The following is a 20,218-nucleotide window of genomic DNA, read 5'->3' on the forward strand; positions in this document are numbered from 1 at the left end:
ATTCATGGTTAATTTTGTCAATTGGAATTTTTCTTGTTTGCTTGCTTGCATTTTTGTCTTTCCTTTTTTGATACTTGGGATGAAACCTAGGGCATTGAATATCCTATGCAAATGCTTTGCCATTGAGCTACATCCCAGCTTTCAACTGGGATTTTTCCATGTTTTTTTTCATCACTGAATTTCCAGCACCTTGAGTTGTTTAGAATAAAAAGGTATTCAATAAACATTGGATGAATGCATGAATTACAACTCTCATATCCATGCTAGTTGGAGTGATACCAAAGAAAATGAATATAATTCGGAATCATCAACTAGTGAAAAGTCACAGAAAAAAAAAGCTACAAAAGCATAGCCAAAACACTTCCTTCACATGCTGGGTTTTGGTTTTGTTCCTCGTAGGAGACAGAGTTGAAATGTAACCAAAGATGAAAACGAAATAGTAGCAAAACTCTAAACTACTACAATAAAGAATGATGTTCAATAGCTCAAAAAATGAGGTTATTGCTAGGCATCAGTGGTTCACATCTATACTCCTAGCTACACAGGAAACTGAAATCTGAGGCTGGAGTTCAAAACCAGCCTATGCACGAAAGTTCATGAAACTCATATGTACAATTACTACCAAAAAGCTGGAAGTGGAGGTATGACTCAAGCATTAGAGTACCAGCCTATCATGAAAAAGTTAGGAATAGTGCTCAGGCACTAAGTTCAATACCTAGTACTGGCATACAGACAATAAATAAATAAAGTTATTTGGAGTCAACAGTCCATGAAAAATGGGAATTATTCTTTACTCTATGCTCAGCACAGATGTTATTTTTTTAAACCTTCATCAAACATAAGGAATATTCTTATAATCTAGATTTTGTAAGGTAGTTTAGAAATGTTGATAATGGCCTTTAAATAAAATTAATGTAATTTTAGACCAAAAGATGTTAAATCACTTCAATTAATATCTTTTTTGGAAGTGTTTATTAGATACATTTATCCTCTTTTATAAGAAGTGATGATTCATTCTGCCCAGACTAATAGTACATATGGACTACCAAGGCTAATGATACATATGGACAAGCGTGGAACCTAGTAGATTGAATGAAGAATTTCTAACCATTCCCAGTTCTTTCATCTATTCCTTGCGAGCAAGCAAACAAGAAAAATTCCAATTAGGTTTCTAGTTACTTCATAATCATAGGGTAGCCCTGCTCTATTGTCTTGAAATCTGGCATCAAAGTAGAACACAATTGTGATGCTTTATGTGTTCACTTGGCTGGGCTATGGTGCCCAAACAGGTAGTCAAACATTGTTCTGGGTGTTTCTGTGAAGGTATTTCAGATGGGATTCATATTTAAATTGTCCCATTTTGAGTGCAGGTTCCTGTCTTGGGTTCATTTCATTCAATGGACTGAAGGCCTGAGTAGAACACAAGACTGATGTCCCCTCAACAAGAGGAAAGTCTGCCAGTAACCTTAACAGGCACCATTAGCTCTTCCTTGGCCTTCATTTTACAGGCCCATACTCTGCATTTTGATTTGCCAACCTCCACAATCACACAAGCCAATTCCTTACAAATAATTTTTAATATATACATACACAGCCTATTAATTCTGTTTCTCCAGAGGACTCTAATGCAACTGATGGGAGGCTATATTTTCTCTAAGCAAAGAACATCACAGAGAAACTATTTACTTACAAATACAATGAAATCAAAAACTATTAACACAAGATAAAAAGATAAAAACTAAATGTAAAACTGGAAACCTGGGATGAGATATGGAAGTAAAAAAGTACAAGTACTACTTTTGTGTTTTTTGAGAGTAAATAATTTAACTTATATCTGAGCTTTTTTTTTTTTTTTAAAGAATGAACTCCTTTACCATCAAGTTGAAAACAATCAAACTACATGCTTTTGGAGTATCCAGTCATCATGTTCCCCGCACCTGTCAAAGGCACTTTGAGTCCATTTGTAATATGGATCACTTTTTTTTTGCAAACAATGCCTTTGGGAAGTGTGTGTGTGTGTGTTTGTGTGTGTGTGTGTGTGTGTGTGTGTGTGTGTGTGTGTGTGTATCTTTAGGAGTAGTCATGAATGTGTAGCTGAAGATATCAATCTATTCTATATCAGCATTGCACACATCTTGCAACATTTTCAAATGAACATGCTGAATTTGTTCTGAAATATCTTCATTCTGCTTCTAGTCCTTTTTATAAACAAAGACAAACATAGGAGCCATTCTGGTTGAGTCTAGCTAGCACTGCAGATGGTCACCACATATGATCAAACATCACACATCCCCAGGGTTGCTACATGCATCATACACAGGTTGTGATACAACTGTACCACCACTGTGTCCTGTGTCCAACAGCTGTACAATGTTCACACTGAGTCTCTTCAGAACTAACCAGCCTAGATGGGAACAAAAGCTATTAATTTTGTGTAAGAGGGGAAAATCTCAAGTACTGAGCCAATCAACTTGAATAATGTTATATAAAATTACTTATAGTCAAATAATATTCTCAAACACTTATCAGTCACTAAAACATAGAGAAGGTGTTAGAGATACAATTATCCTCAAATAGGTCTCCATCCCCAAATTCTGTTTCAGCTGACAGGTTTTCTGGTAAAGAATATACAATTTGATACCACAGTGATCTTATAGCACCCTCAAGTGGATTAGACTGACAATGTTTTCATTTTTGAAAAGAGATGTTTTCTATGACAGGAAAAATAGAGGTCAGAACCCTTTCAAACAAGGAATATTTGACTGAATGAAGATGTACCAAACCTTATCTAAAGGCTTGTGCCATGAGTTATTCCTTTAATAATGGGATATATTTGAGTTTGATTAACTATACTCTCTATTAGTATTCCTTACTGCTTCTTGATTTGCTTCAGGGTGGTTTTGAATAGAGTTTTTAATATAACCTAGCTAGTTCCCTAATATAGTAGCAAAACAGTAACCTAACATCTTTCTTACCATGTACTTTGTAATGAAAACTAAAGAAATAATAATAGAAAAAAAGGGTTCACGCTATCTTTCAACATTTTTCTTAGGTTCTTCAGAAAAACAGAATAAGAGAATTAATATTACATGCATATATTACATATATACTATATATGTCCTATAAATGTCTATGTCTCTATAGCTGTCATATTTATACATATATAGTGACTCACATGTGTTTTGAAGGGTTAGGAAAATAGAGAAATTTTATAATTTTCAATTATAGTAACATAATTCAGTCTGAGTTCAAAAACCTGAGAATAAGTGGTTGATGATATAAAATCCCAGTCTAGAGGCAGGCAAAGATGAAAAGTAGAAAAAGTCATGAATTCCTCCTTCTTCTGTGGATCAAGTCTTCAGTGGATCAGATGATGTCTACCTTCTCTGTGAAGAGCAATCTACTTTTCTAAGTTCACTGATCCAAATCCTAATCTCATCTGAAAATATCATTAACAGACGTATCCAGAAAGAATACCTAATCAGCTATCTGGGCACTACCTAATCCAGTCAAGTTGTCATATAAAATTATCACAATACGTTAAAAAATTAAGCTTTATACAAATATACTTAAATATTATGTCCTTAAGAATCATGGTTTCAGGTATTTTCACAATAAAAATAAATAAAAAAATAAATGCAATGAAAAAAAAAAAGAATCATGGTTTCAGCTACTCCACTAAGCTGAACAGAATACTAGAGATACAGTTAAACAATGTGGATTACAAAACTAGTGTTTGAATTAAAAAGCATTTATTAACCTTTCCATATTCAATTTTTTCATCTTTAAAATGCCACAGTAGAAAGTACAGAGGCTACTTACTTGATATTAGTCAAAACTCTTAGTTCCAAACCATAAACTTACTCAAACTGGCTTATACAACTAAAATGGATTTTCTTCAACAAAAAAGGAGTGAGGGAATTAGAGAATAACAAAGTTGTAGAATTGGCACCATCCAACTTAAAAACATACTCTAAATGTACAATTACTGGAGAAAGAATAGACAGACAAGAAAGCACACAGGAGAAAAGTCAAGAGATCTTTGACAAAGGCAAAAGGCAATACTTATGGGAAAACAGTCTTTTCAACAAGTAGAATTGGAGTAATGGGATGCAAAAAAAAAGGCTACACACAAGTCTCACACCTTTTATTAATTAATATTAAATGGATTATGAACCTACATGTAAGGTATAAAACTCTAGAGACTCCAAGATGGTAACATAGAAGAAAATATAGATGATCTTGATTGTGGTGATAATTTTTTAGCTAAGACATGATAAAGGAAAAATAACATAAGTTAGACCTCATTTAAAAATTTTTAATTCTCTATAAAAGATACAATCAGGAGATTATAAAGACAGAAGGTTTATAGAAAATATGTGCAAACAACATATACAAACAACACTTAAAAGTCAACAGTAAGAAAACTAACAAGCCAGGCCCTGGTGGCTCACACCTATAATCCTAGCTACTTAGGAGGTTGGGATCTGAGGATGGTAGTTCAAAGCTAGTCCTGGCAGAAAGTCTGTGAGACTCTTAGCACTAATAAAAACTACTCCGAAAAGGCTCAAGTGATACAGCATTAGCATGGGCCGAAGAAGCTATTGTGCCAGGCCCTGAGTTCAAGCCCCAGGACTGGCACAATAGAAAGGAAAAAATGAAAACCAACAAATCAGCTGGGCACCAGTAACTCTTGTCTGCAATACTAGGTTCTTAGGAGGCTGAAAACGAGAAGATTGACACGTCCTTCTCACCAACAGGAAGCAACAATGGTGCACATCTGTCTTCCCAAGCTACATGGGAAGCTCAAAGTGGGAGGATTGTGGTGCCAGGCCAACTCAGGCAGAAAACTGAGTCTCCATGGTGAGCAGCAGGACATGGTGGCATGTGCCTATAATCTCATGGAAAGACAGGAAGCCAAAAAGTAGGTGTACCCAGTCATATGCTTGGGTGGAAAGCTAGCCCTCAACCAAAAGCTGAAAACCACAATGGTTTGAGTTCAAATTCCCAGTACTTCCAGAGAAGAAAAGGGGAAGGAAGGTTAGGAGGAAAGGGGGGTAGATGGGAAGAAGAAAGAAAAGGAGGAAGAAGAAGAGAAGGTGAGGGGGGGGAGGAATCCAATTTAAACATAGTCAAAATACCTTAACAGCCACCAAAGAAGATATGTAACTAACAAATAAGCTTATCAGAGAAATGCACATTAAAACAATGAGCTCTTATTGCACATCTACTAGATTTGCTGTAATTTAACAATACCAAGTATTAGTGACAATGTGAAGCAACAGGAATTCTCATTCATTGTTGGTGGGAATACAAAAATGTATAACTACTTTGGAAAACAGTTTGGAGCTTTCTCACAAAACCAAATATACTGTTTTCATGTGATCTAGCAATCACTCACCAATTTACCTGCCCAAGAGATGAAAACTTATGTTCACACGTAGCTATTTGAAGCAATTATATTCAAAATTGCCAAAACTTGGAAGCAACTAAATGTCTTTTGGTAGGTGAACAGATAAGCTATGGAGTACCCAGATAATGAACTATTTATTCAGCACTAAAAAGAAAGGAGCTATCAAGCCAAGGGAAGACATATAAGGAAAAAAAAAAACACATTGCTGAGATTGTGAACAATGTATAATTTCAACTGTAAAGAAACACCCACCTCACAGGCCTAATCTCCGCCCTGGAGGGCAGCACCTGCTCAGTAGATGAGGCACCTCCCACTCCCCCCCCCCCCCCCCCCCCCGCGACCGACCATATAAAAGAGGCCTCCAAGGAGGCAGACAGCACTATTTTCTCCCTTTCCTCATGAGAACTTGGCCTTGTCAGCTCTGCTGGCAATAAATCTTTTCTTCTACTTGATTTCGGTCCACGTGGTCTTTTGGGTTACTTTCTTTGGGGTTACTTTCTGCCTAAGTTACATTTTTTCCTTCACCAAATATTTGATATTCTAGAAAAGGAAAGACTAAAAAGAACAAAACTCATTGTTTTCCAAGAGTACTGGAAAGAAAAGGAAAAATAGGCAAAACAAAAATGCGTTTTAGGGAGTGCTTGGATGGTAAACTCGTCTTTATACACTTGTCTACATGCATAGAATGTACAGTGCCAAGAGTGAACTTTAAGGGAAACCATGCGATTTGGACGTTATTATGTATTTCTGTATAGGTTCATCAGTTGTAACAAACATAACCTGGGCAGGGGGTTTTAGTAATGGGACCCCGTACATGTAAAAAAGGATGTCCAATAGGAAGTTTTTTACCTTCTATTCATCTTTGCTCTTAAAAAAAAAAAAAAAAAGCAGAGCTTCACGGTTTCCTTCGGCTTTTCCATCAAGACTGGTGCTCTACCTCTTGAGCAACACTCGGGTTTTTGTTGGTTTTTTTTTTGCTGGTTAACTGGAGAAAAGAGTGTCAGGGACTTTTCTGCCCAGGCCTGACCTGGAACCTTGATCCTCAGATCTCAGCATAGCTAGGACGGCAGGCGTGAGCAACTGGCACGTGGCCTATTGGGTTCCCTAACGGACATCACCAGCAGTGAATGCCACAACCCCAATTACTTATAGTTGCCTGCTTCCGTCTGCACTTGGGTCTGCCCAGGAAACGGTCCCAGAGCGAGAGTCAGTGCAATGCGGTCTAGCGAGCGACGACGGAAGGGCACTGGGGCCGCAGCCGGCGCCGCTCCTTCTGCGTTCTCACCCCGGCGCGGCCACTTAGGAGCACGCCAATCAACCGGAGAGCGAGTTATGATTTTCCCTAGACCGGACCCGGGCTGTTTTGAGATAGTACAGACATTCTATAATCTCCGAAGAACAAGCTTACCCGCCCGCCCCTACCCCTTAGTCCCAGTCGGCCCGGGCCTAAGGGCCTTTCGGCTTCCGTAATCTCGCTGGATCTCGCGAGGCCAACGCTGAGCTCCGCGGCGCCCACTCCGGAATACTTCCGGGGAACGACGGCGGAGAGGGACGGAGGGTGCGCTCCCTCAGCCCAGCCCGCGGCCGGCCGGACCCGCTCGAGTAGGGGCACGGGACGGGGCCCCGCCGCCTGCCGGCCGTTATGGACCGTGACCTTCTGCGCCAGTCGCTGAACTGTCACGGGCCGTCCTTGCTCTCCTTGCTTCGGAGCGAGCAGCAAGACAACCCGCATTTCCGGAGCTTCTTGGGGTCGGCGGCGGAGCCAGCCCGGGGCCCGCCGCCCTCCCCGCACGTCCCGGGCAGGTGAGGGCCCAGCCGCTGCGGGCGGGCGGACGGGCGGGCCGGGGTCTGGCGCAGGTGAGGGCCCAGCCGCTGCGGGCAGGCGGACCGGGGTCCCGCGTAGGTGTGGGCCGGAGCCGCTGCGGCCGGGGTTCGAGGTCCCGGGCAGGTGAGGGCCGGCGCCGGGGTCCCACTCAGGTGAGGGCCCAGCCGCTGCGGGCAGGGTCCCGGCCTCAAGTGGGCCCAAGCTGCTGCGGGTTGTGGGTGTGCCATGCCAGCTTTCTGACACTGCCAAACCGAGGTGATTTCCCGAGTAAAAAATTCTGTGGGCCTTCTAAAGCTGGAGACTCCACTGTGTAAGATTCCCCGTCCTCCATTTCCAGGTTGGCAAGAGAGAATGCCTGGTTAAAAACTTATCTGGGCGAACCCAGATGCAGTTCGTTAGATAAATGGATCAAGAAAATGTGATATATATATATATATACATACATATGTATATATATACATATATATATACATATGTATATATATACATATATATATATATATATGAATTCTGTGCCTCCATCAGAAAGAATGACACTGCCCCATTTGTTAGCAAATGAAAAGACTTGGAAAAAATTATATTAAGTGAAGTAAGCCAGGCCCAAAGAAACTTAAGTCCCATGGTTTCCCTTATTTGCAATAACTAGTACATGTCTAGGAAGAGCAGCAAAGGTCAAAAGCTGTGTACATATGACCATATAAAATGATGCTAGGCAAAATGACACGGACATAAGTGTTTTTTTTCTTTCTTGCTGTTGTTTTTAATGCATTTATAATGTACCATGTGATTATTTTTGTGTCTTTTGTATGTTCTTCCCCCACGATATAACCCCTGTTTACACTGTATTTGATGTTGGTGCCCTGCATCTTGTATATACATTTTTCTAATTTGGGAAGGGGAAGGAAAATAACAAAATGCTGAAATAAGGATACAGATTGTCCCATTGTAACAATGAGATGTACAAGACACTATGTTGAAAGGAACTTTACAACTTGGGGGAGGGGGGGAGTTGGGGAAGTGGGGAGGGAAGGGATGGTCAGGGAAAAACAAAGGAGGAGGTTATAATGCTCTATAGGAAATGTACTCATTACTCAGGTAACTATAACGCCTCTGTATAATATTTTTACAATAAAAATATATACAAAAAAAACTTATCTGGGCAAGAGTATTGAAAGGGGTAACATTGGACAAGATGCATTATACTCATAAACTGACGTGCTGAATTGAAATCCCCTTGTACAAAGTACCTAATAAAATTTTCAATTAAAAAAAATACCGTTTCTCCAGCCTGGAGCTTGCAAGAGATTGGGCAATGAAAGTCACAAACAGAAAATTGCACCAACAAGGGCACTGCAGGTTTTTTGTTTTTTTTTTTTTAAATCAACTTTCACAAATTCTGTTTCTTTTTAAGAAAAGAGAAGAGAGTTGAAAACATTGAAATACAGAAATTCATCTCCAAAAAGGCAGATTTGCTTTTTGCACTTTCTTGGAAATCAGATACACCAACGATTTCTGAAGCTAATGAAGACAGCGAAGGTGAGTTTTGTCTTGGATGTTTTTACAATTGGTCATTTGGTTTAATGGGATGATTCAAAACAACCATGTTTTTAATTATTTTCTCAGCTCACTATGCAGTCATGCCACCTTTAGAGCAGTTTATGGAGATACCTAGTGTGGACCGGAGAGAGCTGTTTTTCCGAGATATTGAACGAGGTGATATAGTGATTGGAAGAATTAGTTCCATTCGGGAATTTGGATTTTTCATGGTGTTAATCTGTTTAGGAAGTGGAATCATGAGAGACATATCCCACTTAGAAATCACAGTAAGTTATTCACTTTTTAGTCATGGGGATTACTGTTTTGATAGTCATCTCATGCAAAAACATTGTTTGTGTTCAATTGTGTTTAAGTATCCCTGCTGAGATGCTTGGGGAATTAAATGAGTATTAGAGAAAAATGTTTCCTCTTACCAAAATACTATAGTTTTTTTATCCATTGCTATTTCCCTTTTTTTTTGGGGGGGGGGGTTGCGGGTTGCACTCTGGTTACCGGAGCAGTTTCCTTTCTTATGGTGGCTCTCGCCTGTAATCCTAGCAACTAAGGAGGCTGAGATCTGATGATTGCTGTTCAAAGCCAGCCCGGGCAAGGAAAGTACGTGAGACTCTTATCTCCAGTTAACCACCAGAAAACCAGAAGTGGTAAAGCATTTGCCTTGAGCTGAAGAGCTGAGGGACAGCGCCCAGGCCCAGAGTTCAAGTCCCACAACCGACAAAAAAAACAGAACATGCTCAAAGATGTATTTGTGGGCATGGCAAAGTCGATCAGATATTCAGTAGCCTTACACCCTCTAGTTGAACATATTCTTAACTAATATTTGGCATTAGATACTTGAATGAGATAATTTAGAAAAAAAAATTCTCATCATCTATATAACTACAATTGACATTTGAGATTTGCCCATTATATTTTATTTTGCCTAAGATAGTCCTGAATTTGAGATAGTGTATCACTTTAAAATACTTGGTATTTGCTGCTGTCCAAGCAGATAAGAAGAAAGTAAAGCAGAACTTTGTAGAACTCTCATTTCATTATTTCTGGGAATCCCTATACTTTCTATACAAATTTGAGTCTTAATTTTAACAAATGCAAAACATTTTTTAATCTATATTTGGTTCCTAAGCTAATGGAGATTTTAGTTTGTTTTTGTCAGTTGTGGGGCTTGTATTCAGCACCTGGGCATTGTCTCTGAGCTTTTTTGCTCAAGACTGGCAGTCTACCAATTTGAGCCTCAGCTCCACTTCAGTTTTTTGACAGTTAATTGGAGATCAGCCTCATGGATTTTCCTGCCCTGGCTGGCTTTGAACCACAGTCTTAAGTTTTCAGCCTCCTGAGTAGCTAGGATTACAGGTGTGAGCCACCAGCTCCCAGCTGATATTTTAGTTTTTGAACCGAACCAAAAAACAAGTTGTTGGAACACAGAAATTGTTTCTAAAGTTTTTAAATTGAGATTTTTTAGGTTGAGTTACTTGTGTATTGCAAGTGAGTGAATAAAGAAAACATGACTGTGTATATACATATAACAGTGAACTTTTGTGCCATGAAAAAGGAGTAAATCCTGTCATTTGTGACAAAATAGGTAAAACTGCAGAACATTATGTTAAATGAACTAAACCACATACAGAAAGATGTAAACTACATGTTCTTATTCATTTGTGAAATCTAGAATGCTTATTTCAAAGAATAGTAAAAGAGTAGGTAGCAGAGGCTGGTAAGGTTTGTTACAGATAAAAGAGTTGGAGAACAGGTAACATACAGTTAGATAATAGAGTAAGTTCTAGTGCTGGTACTGCACAGCAAAAAAAACTATAGCTTACAACTTCTTACATATTTTGAAAAACTGTAGAAGAAGAATTCAGAGATTGAATCACAATGAAATGAGATGGAATGCTAGTTATCCTGATTTGATAATTATTTGTTGTGTACATATATTGAATTTTCAAATGTACCCTATATAAAGATAGCTACTATACGTCTGTTAAAAAGAAAAAATTAAGCTTTAGGATAATGGTTATTACTTAATGTTCATGTTCATTATTAACTGTTCATACTGAACAATTAGGATAAAAGAAGATACTCTTCTTGCCCGAGAGTGAAGTATGTGGTATTTTCAGCTACTTGTCATTGCAGGCTCTTTGTCCATTGAGAGATGTGCCTTCTCACAGTAACCATGGGGATCCTTTATCATATTACCAAACCGGTGACATCATTCGAGGTGATAATTTTTACCATATTAAAAACTCAAAAGTTGTTAAATTTTTTATTTTAAAAGTTTAGTATAATACGGGTAGTATTTGGAAAAAATACCATGGATTTTTATGTTACTTTACATTTTCTTAACAGCTTAATTCTTTCTGTTTTTTTTAAAGCTGGAATTAAGGATATTGATAGATACCATGAAAAGCTTGCAGTGTCCCTCTATAGTTCATCTCTTCCACCACACCTGTCAAGTATTAAACTTGGTGTAATTACTTCTGAAGAGCTTCCTTTATACTACAGGTAGTTATGCTTCATATATATCTGGGATTAAAATAGAAAATTATGGTAAGATTCTGATAATAAAGTTGAATTTTAATTTCTTTTATTGTATAATGTGTTTTTATTTTTTGTATGTATGTCAGTCCTGGGGCTTGAACTCAAGGCTTGGGGCCCTGTCCCTGAGTTTTTTTGCTCAAGGTTAGTACCCTACCACTTGAGCTACAGCTCCACTACCAGCTTTTTGTTGGTTAATTAGAGATAGCAGTCCACAGGAAGGAGAAACGGGGAGAAAGTGAAGAAAAGGGTGCTATTGTCCAAAAATACATATTATTACCTGGCTTATGAAACAGTAATCCACTGTACAACATCTTAATAATAACATTGTTTTTTAATTGGTAGGAGAAAAAAGTTTCATAGGCTGTCTTGCTTGCGCTTGCTTTGAGCCATGCATGATCTTCAGATCTCAGCTGCTTCAGTAAGTTTCTGTGCTTAGAGCCATGGTTTAGCAGTATTGTAGCCAGCCTAGCAAACTCAAAGCCTTGAGTTCAAACCCTAGTACCACCAAAAAAGAAATTTCTACAAACATACCAAAAAGGAAACTTCTACAGACATAGTAGAATGAACTATATTATGATATAGTGTGGCACCATTATGTGTACAAAAATGGTTTCAAAACCTAATACAATAATGTTATTTCTCTAGTAGAAATGTGTTAATTGTGCTAAATGTGCTAAGACAAATATTTTATGTTTGTGTGTATGTGTCTGTGTGTTTCCTAAGGAGGAGCGTTGAACTAAACACCAATTCTTTGGAGTCCTATGAAAATATCATGCAGAGTTCCCTCGGATTTGTTAATCCAGGAGTAGTTGAATTCCTCTTAGAGAAACTAGGAATTGATGAATCTAATCCACCATCTTTAATGAGAGGCCTACAGAGGTATGATACATCAGTATTATTCTCTTATTTAGAAAGTTATACTTGATCATAGCAACAAGACTATGTCAAAGATTGAATGAATTCGGTGGTCCCATCTGCACTGGACACTTGACAATGATAGATGTGACCTCATAGAGAAAGGTGTAATAAGTTTGTATAACAATTGTATGTTGCAGGCACCAGTGGCTCAAACCTGTAATTCTAGCTACACAGGAGCCTGAGATCTGAGGATCACAGTTTGACATTAGCCTGGGTAGACAAACCCAACAGACTCAGAGACATCACTGATACCCTGAGACATCACTGATACCCTGAGTTCAAGCCCAGGACTGGCAGACACATGCAAAAATTGTATTGGTACACCTAAGAAAAATATCATTTACTAATAATACTTCTGAGATTTGAAGGATTTCACTATGTAAATGAAACACAGATTTCTTTTGGGATTCTCTCTTTCAGTGTATAGTGTCCATCTGTCAGAATGAAGAATAGTTATTTTAATATTACTTACACAATGAATTTTATTATTTTTTTAATAGCCAAAGTTTCTCTGAAGAAGATTATGCTGCTTCATTAAGAAAGAAACAGTCTGCATCTTGGGCTTTAAAATGGTATGAAGATTGTTTTGTTTCAACAATTGCATCATCTAGTCTGAAAGTTAGGGTAAACCAAGCACTCATATTATCATTAGAATTTGAACAAGTGAATTAAAACAAAGCTTTTGACAAAACAAAGCTTTTGATAGGCATTACATCGTCTTAGGTTGTAAACATACTTTTGTCTACCATTTTCAATTGTTTTTCGAAAAGAATTAGCATATTGATGTCTGAGTTTTATAAACATAGTGAAGAAAACCTTGAAAGGAGAAGTGCTTCTTAGAATATCTTTAAAGACATTTTTAAAGTAATTATTTGCCAGGTTTGAAGACATTTGCTTATGAAAAAAATTTATCCACACACTTAGATGGACATGTTAAATTGTAACCACTTGCACAAACTTTTGAAGTTCAGAAAAAAATTATTCACCCTAATATTTTATTTAGCTATTTTGTGAAATATTTTTAGTGTGAAGACTGGAGTTGATTACTTTAAGGTTGGACGCCATGTAGATGCAATGAATGAATACAATAAAGCTCTGGAAATAGACAAACAAAATGTGGAAGCTTTGGTAGCTCGTGGAGCATTGTAAGTAAACTGGATTTTAATGTGTATAATGTAATTATACCTGAATAAGACTTAAAAATTAAGCTCACAAGCTTACGTTCCTCTAATTTTATTTAATGTCTCTAGATATGCCACAAAAGGAAGTCTGAACAAAGCAATAGAAGATTTTGAGCTTGCATTAGAAAACTGTCCAACTCACAGGAATGCAAGAAAATACCTCTGCCAGACACTTGTAGAAAGAGGAGGGCAGTAAGTATTGACCTTAATAATAGAAATCTAATGTAAAACAACTTCTATGAAATCTTGAACTGTATATAAGGAAAAATATTGTGTGAGTATCTTTAGCTCTCACAATTCACTCTTTGCTTCAATTATGGACAACACTTTTTTAAAGAGGCAACATAAAGGCATATTAATGAAGAGTTTGAGGTGCTGTATGACCTTTTTTTATTTTTTTGGGTCTGTTCTCTGTCCCTCAGCTCTTCAGCTCAAGGCTAGCGCTCTGCCACAGCGCCACTTCCGGCTTTTTTCTTTTTGCTTATGTGGTGCTGAGGAATCAAACCCAGGGCCTCAGGCGTGCAAGGCAAGCGCTCTACCACTGAGCCACCTTCCCAGCCCCCATTTTAAAACAATTTAAAACAACCATAGATGAGTCATTTTTTACTATAAAGGCTGATTAAGGAGTATGGCCTGAGTTTGATATAACTTTGAAGGTCATCAATACTGTAAATGGCTTTCTAAAGAAAATAAATATTTGTTAAAAAGTTTTCGAGGAGTTTCTCCAGTAGCACAATCAGATTATTGGCCTCCATTAACTATTCCCACATCGATGGTTGGGACTTCTTAAACTGTCCTGAGCATCTCTTTTGTGTTAACATCCCTGGACTTTATGAACCTGATTCAGGTTCTGCTTTAGTTCCTTCTTTTTCTGAAGCTTGTAAGGAATGGTAAAGAGACCTGGAGAGAAATTTCCAGGCCATCTGCAGTAAACCTAGCAAGTTGTTCTTAAAATCTCATCCTGTTAAAGCTCTTTCAGTTGTAAATGCATCCATTTTTATGTCCTTAGGATATGAGATTATTGCCTCAAATTCTACTTTTGGGACCAGTTCTATAGACTATAAGTTAGAAGGCTAATAATATTAGAAAAAAACCTTTGCATGTTGGAAATTGGGAATTGGAATTAATGTTTTGTAGTTCTTGGAACTAAGATATTCAAAGGCAAAGAGTATTCCTGGTTTATGGATGAGGTGGGAGTATTTTATGAACACCTGTCCAATATCAATTTATAGGTATTTACCATTCTTGGTATCTTTGTCACTTCTGCCAAATTTGATTCTTTGGGGACATTCACTTTTGAAACTTACTGTAGTTGGTCTGTTTTGTTTTGGGTGCTATCCCTGTTCTTTTTTGCTTAAGGCTACTTTACCACTTGAGCCACAGTTCCACTTTTTTCTTCAGTGATTAACTGGAGATAAAAGTCTCACAGAGTTTTTTGCTTAGGCTGACTTGGAACCATGATCCTCAATTCTCAGCCTTCTGAGTAGCCAGGATCACAGGTATGAGCCACCAGCTCCCAGCTTATGATCTTTAAATAACCAGGTCCTAGGTATTTTTTTTTTCTTGTCTTGTAACTTCTTTCTTGCTCCAAAGAGGATTCCTGTTTCCTAATGATCTCTAACTTTTCCTTCTCAAAGAAATGAAAGGATTCAGGGTTAAAAGTTGTTCAAATCTTCCTCTAGTGTTGGTGTATCTTTTTGATTACTTCACTGTCCATATCCCACAAAGAAACGTTCTGATTTTTTAGGATAATAATGTAAGAAAACCTTATAAGATGGCAGCATTGGAATCAGGCTGCAAATCAAGGTTTTCCTGAAGAAGTATATGTACATTAGGTTCATTTCAGAAACAACTACATTCTCACTAGTCTTGACGTAGGTGACACTTGCAGAAAAATGTCCAGAATTGTGTCTTTGGTCATGTTTCTAAGGTTGTAGTTAATCCTGGGCATGCTTATCTGCTTTGAATCTACATCCACTTTAGTGTGGCAAAGGAGTTTCTTCTTCATTGACTGGAAGAAATTATATTTTTCCAAACTGCTTATTTTTGGGTGGGGGGTGTCTTTTTTAATAGGGCCATACTGCAGTTTGAATTCGGAGCTTTGCACTTGCTTTTCCGGTGCTCTGGCCACACACTCTTTTTGTTTTGTTTACAGGCAAGGTCTTCTTTCTTGTTTATATCACCTGCCTATTTCTCCTGAGTAACTGATAACCTTTGATAACCTTGGGCTTTCTTAAAATGAGTCTGTTGCAAGTTCAAGAAAACACTTAGAAAATCATTACCACACAAACATGTTTCAAAAGCAGAGATAAACAAGCTTCAGTACTGCTTGACTAATCATAAAATCTAAATTAAGTGAGATTTTTGAACTACATGTCTTTAATTCATGTGAACTTTCTAACTAATGGCTGGAGCAGCTTTGTATCTTCTCAATAAGTTCTGAAAGCCTACCAAGATGATCCTGTTATTACCTATGTATTCTCTGTTAGTTGAGTAGTTACTGGTTATCTAGGCTACTAGTATTGTTAATCTTTGACTTGTCTCTTACTCCTTATGTCCAGTTTACTTACCCAAAAATGATAGCCATTGTTTGTTTTGCACTAATTGTATGTTCCTTCTATGAACTAAAACATTTTGCAAAGTCATTTTCTAGTGATTATCCTTTCTGAAAAGGGTGTGTGTGCGTGTGTGTGTGTGTGTGTGTGCGTGCGTGCGTGCGTGCGTGCGTGCGTGCGTGCGTGCGTGCGTGCGTGCGTGTGTGTGTGTGTGTGTCTTCCAAAAGACCTTTACCTGTGGATTTTCTGGGGAAAAGTATTCTGTGGAAAGGAAAAAAAATATAAACTACAAGGGAAAACTATGTAATTGTATGCTAAAGATCAAAATCATACTGAGGTTTTCAGACATCAGTTATCATGTTTTCCTGCATTTCTTCAAAAACAGGCAAATGGTATTTAGTTAGTTTGTAATGGCTTTTCATTTGTTAAATGGTCTCTTTTCCAAGTAAAATACAGTAAAAAGCACATGATTTATTCATTTTGGCAAAAAAAAAAAAAATTGCTCAAGATTGCTTTTCTCTAGTAAGTTTTGTCATATTAACTTCTGACTTATATGTGTACTTAGATACTTTTGTTTTTATAAAAAATGCTAAGTCTTCTTTCAAATTTAGGCTAGAAGAAGAAGAAAAGTTTTTAAATGCTGAAAGTTACTATAAGAAAGCCTTGGCTTTGGACGAGACTTTTAAAGATGCAGAGGATGCTTTACAGAAACTCCATAAATATATGCAGGTGATTCTTTATTTCCTCTTATTTAGTGATATTTAAAATTAATGCAAGATACAGTTTTCCTCTAGGAACAAAATATATAGATTATTTTAAGTGAAGCATTAGCATTTTCTTAATGAGTTTGTTATTGTTTCATAGTGCTCTTTTTTTTTTTTACTTATACTAAAAGACAATTCTTACTGCCTAATTTTGGCATGTGTTTTTGAGAACTGTCCTTTGTAGTGAGATTACGTGGTGGTTATAAAATTATCATTGTTGAGACTGTAATTGAGCTGATTATAGAAACCTTTTTGAGACACCGTGTTATCTGCCTTTTCCTGTAATACTGATGATGATGTTTTCTCATGCATTTTCTTCTGAATTGGACCATTGCTGCTGTGTCTGTGACATCTGATGCTGCTCATCCCCATCCACAAACTGGAAAATGATTTCTTATGTAATCATGCATCCAACTGGGCTGTGCTATTTTTTAAATGGTTTGTATTCGAATGTGGTGATTTCCCCCTTGATTCACCTCTATGGAATGTCTTTATTTGAATTTTACTTGCAAAATTTGTGTCCCTTTTTGCACTCTGGGTCATTGGTACCACTGCAATGGCTTCCCCTCTTTTCATGGGATACCAACTGCAATATGGTCCTCAATATTGTTCTGGCCATTCCAATGATTAATGCCAAACATCTGTATGACTAACCTTTTTATGTTCTTTAAAAAAAAAAAAAAAATCCTTGCTCAATACTGGCTCTATGGTGATTTCATTATACTAAATTGGATTTCTGGTTGGGGGATGGTCTTTTAAATACTGTGGTTTGTATATTCTGCTATTTTTTAACGTGTGGTTTTTTCCGATATCTGGGTTCTAAAAGAAATCTTTGGAATTAAGAGAAAAACAAGCTGAGAAGGAAGAAAAGCAGAAAACAAAGAAAATAGAAACAAGTGCAGAAAAGTTGCGTAAGCTCTTAAAAGAGGAAAAAAGGTAAACTATAATATGCATTACTTTTTTTAACTTAAAGCAACCACTGAGTTGAACCCAAAGTGCCATATGGAGGTAAAGTATATTCAAAAGTATCTCAAGTGATAATTAAGAATTCTTAATAAGCCAAGATTCATGGCCTATGTCTATAATCCTAGCAACATAAGAAGCTGAGAGTTGGATGATAGTGTAAGTGGTAAAGTGTCAGCTATGATCAAGAAAGCTGGGCAAGTGTGAGGCCCTGAGTTCAAGCCCCTGTTCTGGCACCAGAAAAGAATTCTTATTCAATCTCTATGCCGCATGGTTTTCTATAGAGGAAATTAAGCTTAGTAGAATCTAAGGTTAGAATTCTAATATTTATATGTAATATAATTTATATGTAATATAACATAATTTGTATGTAAATTATATATATAATTAAAACAAGCCAGATGCCAGTGGCTCATGCCTGTAATCCTAGCTACTCAGGAGGCTGAGATCTGAGGATCGCGGTTCAAAGCCAGCTTGGGTAGGAAAGTCCGTGAGACTCTTATCTCCAATAAACCACCAGAAAACTGGAAGTGGTGCTATGGCTCAAGCAGTGGCATGCTTGCCTTGAGCTGAAGAGCGCAGGGACAGCACCCAAGCCCAGAGTTCAAGCCGCATGAATGACGGACCAAAAAAATTATATATATATAATTAAAACATAGAATAAGTCGTTTTAATTATCTATATGGTAGGGAAAAGTGTTTCAGAACTAGAGCAATGATCAGTATCAATGATTGTCAGTTAGCAGTGGTTCTTGTTGTCAAGAAAATATTTGGTAGTGTCAGGAGGCTTTTGGTAAGATTCACACACTAGCATAGTGAATAGAGAGTCAAGGCACTGGTAAATGTCCTGCAGTGCATAAGAACCAAATGTCAGTAGTGATGAAGCAGAAAACCTATGAAACTAGAGTGGGCAAACTTGTTTTCTCTTTGATTCTTCAGGAGAAAATTAAGTTGCAAGTCTCCCAGTGTCTTCCAGAAATGAAAGGTTTGCTGGTCTGGTCTCATGGCTCCACTGGTAGAGCCATGCTCAGCAATCACAAGGCCCTAAGTTCAAACCTTAGCACCACAAAAGAAAGAAAGAAAAAAATTGTGGACTTGCTTATTGAATACCAACTATTTCCACCAGTATTATTTTTCTTACAAGTCGCAAATTATGATAAAATTGTACTTTGTAGTTACTGAGATTCTCAGCTCTATAATTTATAGAAAATCTTTAAAAGAAATAAGATCAAAATATTTATGGGTAATTTACTAACATTTTTTGTATTGGGCATATCTGATGAGTTAATTACTTTTTTTCCAGGCTGAAGAAGAAAAGAAGAAAATCATCATCTTCTTCAAGTGTTTCTTCTGGTGATGAGACAGTTTCTTCTTCCTCATCGTCCTCCTCTTCTGGTCACAAAAGGCATAAGAAACATAAGAGGACCCGTTCAGAGTCTTCTCGAAGTTCCAAAAGGCATTCAACAAGGGCATCCTCAAGTCATATAGAACAGAATAGGAAAGACGAGTGCTACCCAGTTCCAGCAAATACTTCAGCATCTTTTCTTAACCAGAAAAAAGAAGTGGAAAAACTGCTGGAAAAGCAAGAGAGGTTACAGTACCAAAAGGTACAGGTGAAAGAGAAGGATAGATGCCCTCTCTCTTCATCTTCAGTTGAAATAACAGATGATTTTGGAGGTAGGTCTGAAGATCCAAGAGATGTTTACAACAGCTCTAAAACCCAGGCAGGATGTAGCAAAACAGAAAAGCCATATAAATCAGAAAGACATTTTTCCAGTAGAAGAAATTCCTCAGATTCCTTCTGTAGAAATTCAGAGGACAAAATAAGAATGTATGGTTACAGGAAATGTGAAAAGGACACAGAGGGAAGAAAAGAACACTACAGAAGGTGGGAACCAGGCTCCATGCGGCATTCTACATCACCAGCAAGTTCAGACTATTCTTGGAAGTCATTTGAAAGACATAAAAAATACACTTTTTCTGGATCCCGTGATTTCAGTAGACACGAGCAAAGATACCGATTAAATGCAAATCAAGAAGAATATGAAAGAGAGGACAATTCTGGGGAGGAAAATAAAACAGAGGTTCCAGAAAAAGATGGACTAAATAGCACAGAGCAATCAGAAAGCAGAGTTAAAAAAAATTTACCTCAAAATTTACTCAATATATTTAACCAAATAGCTGAATTTGAGAAAGAAAAGGGAAATAAGCCAAAAAATTAATATGCTAAGAAAATTTGTACCATTACACTAACAATAAAGTTGGAGTGTTTTAGTTCTAACAGTATAATGCAGAAATATAGAGGTTTTCTCAGATTTTGTTTTAGGTCACCTTGTCACAGCTTGAGTTTCCATTTTCAGCCTTTCATGGGAATGTTTATGTACAATATTTTTCCTACTCAGTATAAACAACTTTACCTAAGGATAAATATCTAAAAGCATTGTTTCTTCATTGTTACACTGTATGAGAATCCCTTATCCTAAGAGAAAATTAAATTTGTTCATTGAA

General features: G+C 37.3%; 1 protein-coding gene across 3 annotated transcripts; it reads left to right on the top strand.

The window, feature by feature from the left end:
• The first annotated feature begins 6,945 nt into the window (after positions 1 to 6,945).
• Positions 6,946 to 20,218, top strand: Ttc14 (tetratricopeptide repeat domain 14). 3 transcript variants are annotated; one of them, XM_070025861.1, is made up of 12 exons: positions 6,946 to 7,216; positions 8,650 to 8,774; positions 8,862 to 9,061; positions 10,926 to 11,010; positions 11,165 to 11,294; positions 12,054 to 12,209; positions 12,749 to 12,820; positions 13,274 to 13,393; positions 13,499 to 13,621; positions 16,596 to 16,713; positions 17,575 to 17,684; positions 19,014 to 20,218. In XM_070025861.1, exons 1-12 carry the CDS (start codon positions 7,056 to 7,058, stop codon positions 19,930 to 19,932), a joined length of 2,319 nt encoding a protein of 772 aa, XP_069881962.1. In that variant the 5' UTR covers positions 6,946 to 7,055; the 3' UTR covers positions 19,933 to 20,218. The 3 variants fall into 3 exon arrangements, 1 of the variants encoding a protein (XP_069881962.1); XR_011372631.1 differs by lacking the exon at positions 19,014 to 20,218 and having other exon boundaries at positions 16,596 to 17,186; positions 17,575 to 17,648; XR_011372632.1 differs by lacking the exon at positions 19,014 to 20,218 and having other exon boundaries at positions 16,596 to 17,186; positions 17,592 to 17,638.

The sequence above is a fragment of the Dipodomys merriami genome, unplaced genomic scaffold, assembly GCF_024711535.1.
Source record: "Dipodomys merriami isolate MVZ:Mamm:240054 unplaced genomic scaffold, mDipMer1.0.p SCAF_173, whole genome shotgun sequence".
Taxonomy (NCBI): Eukaryota; Metazoa; Chordata; class Mammalia; order Rodentia; family Heteromyidae; genus Dipodomys; species Dipodomys merriami.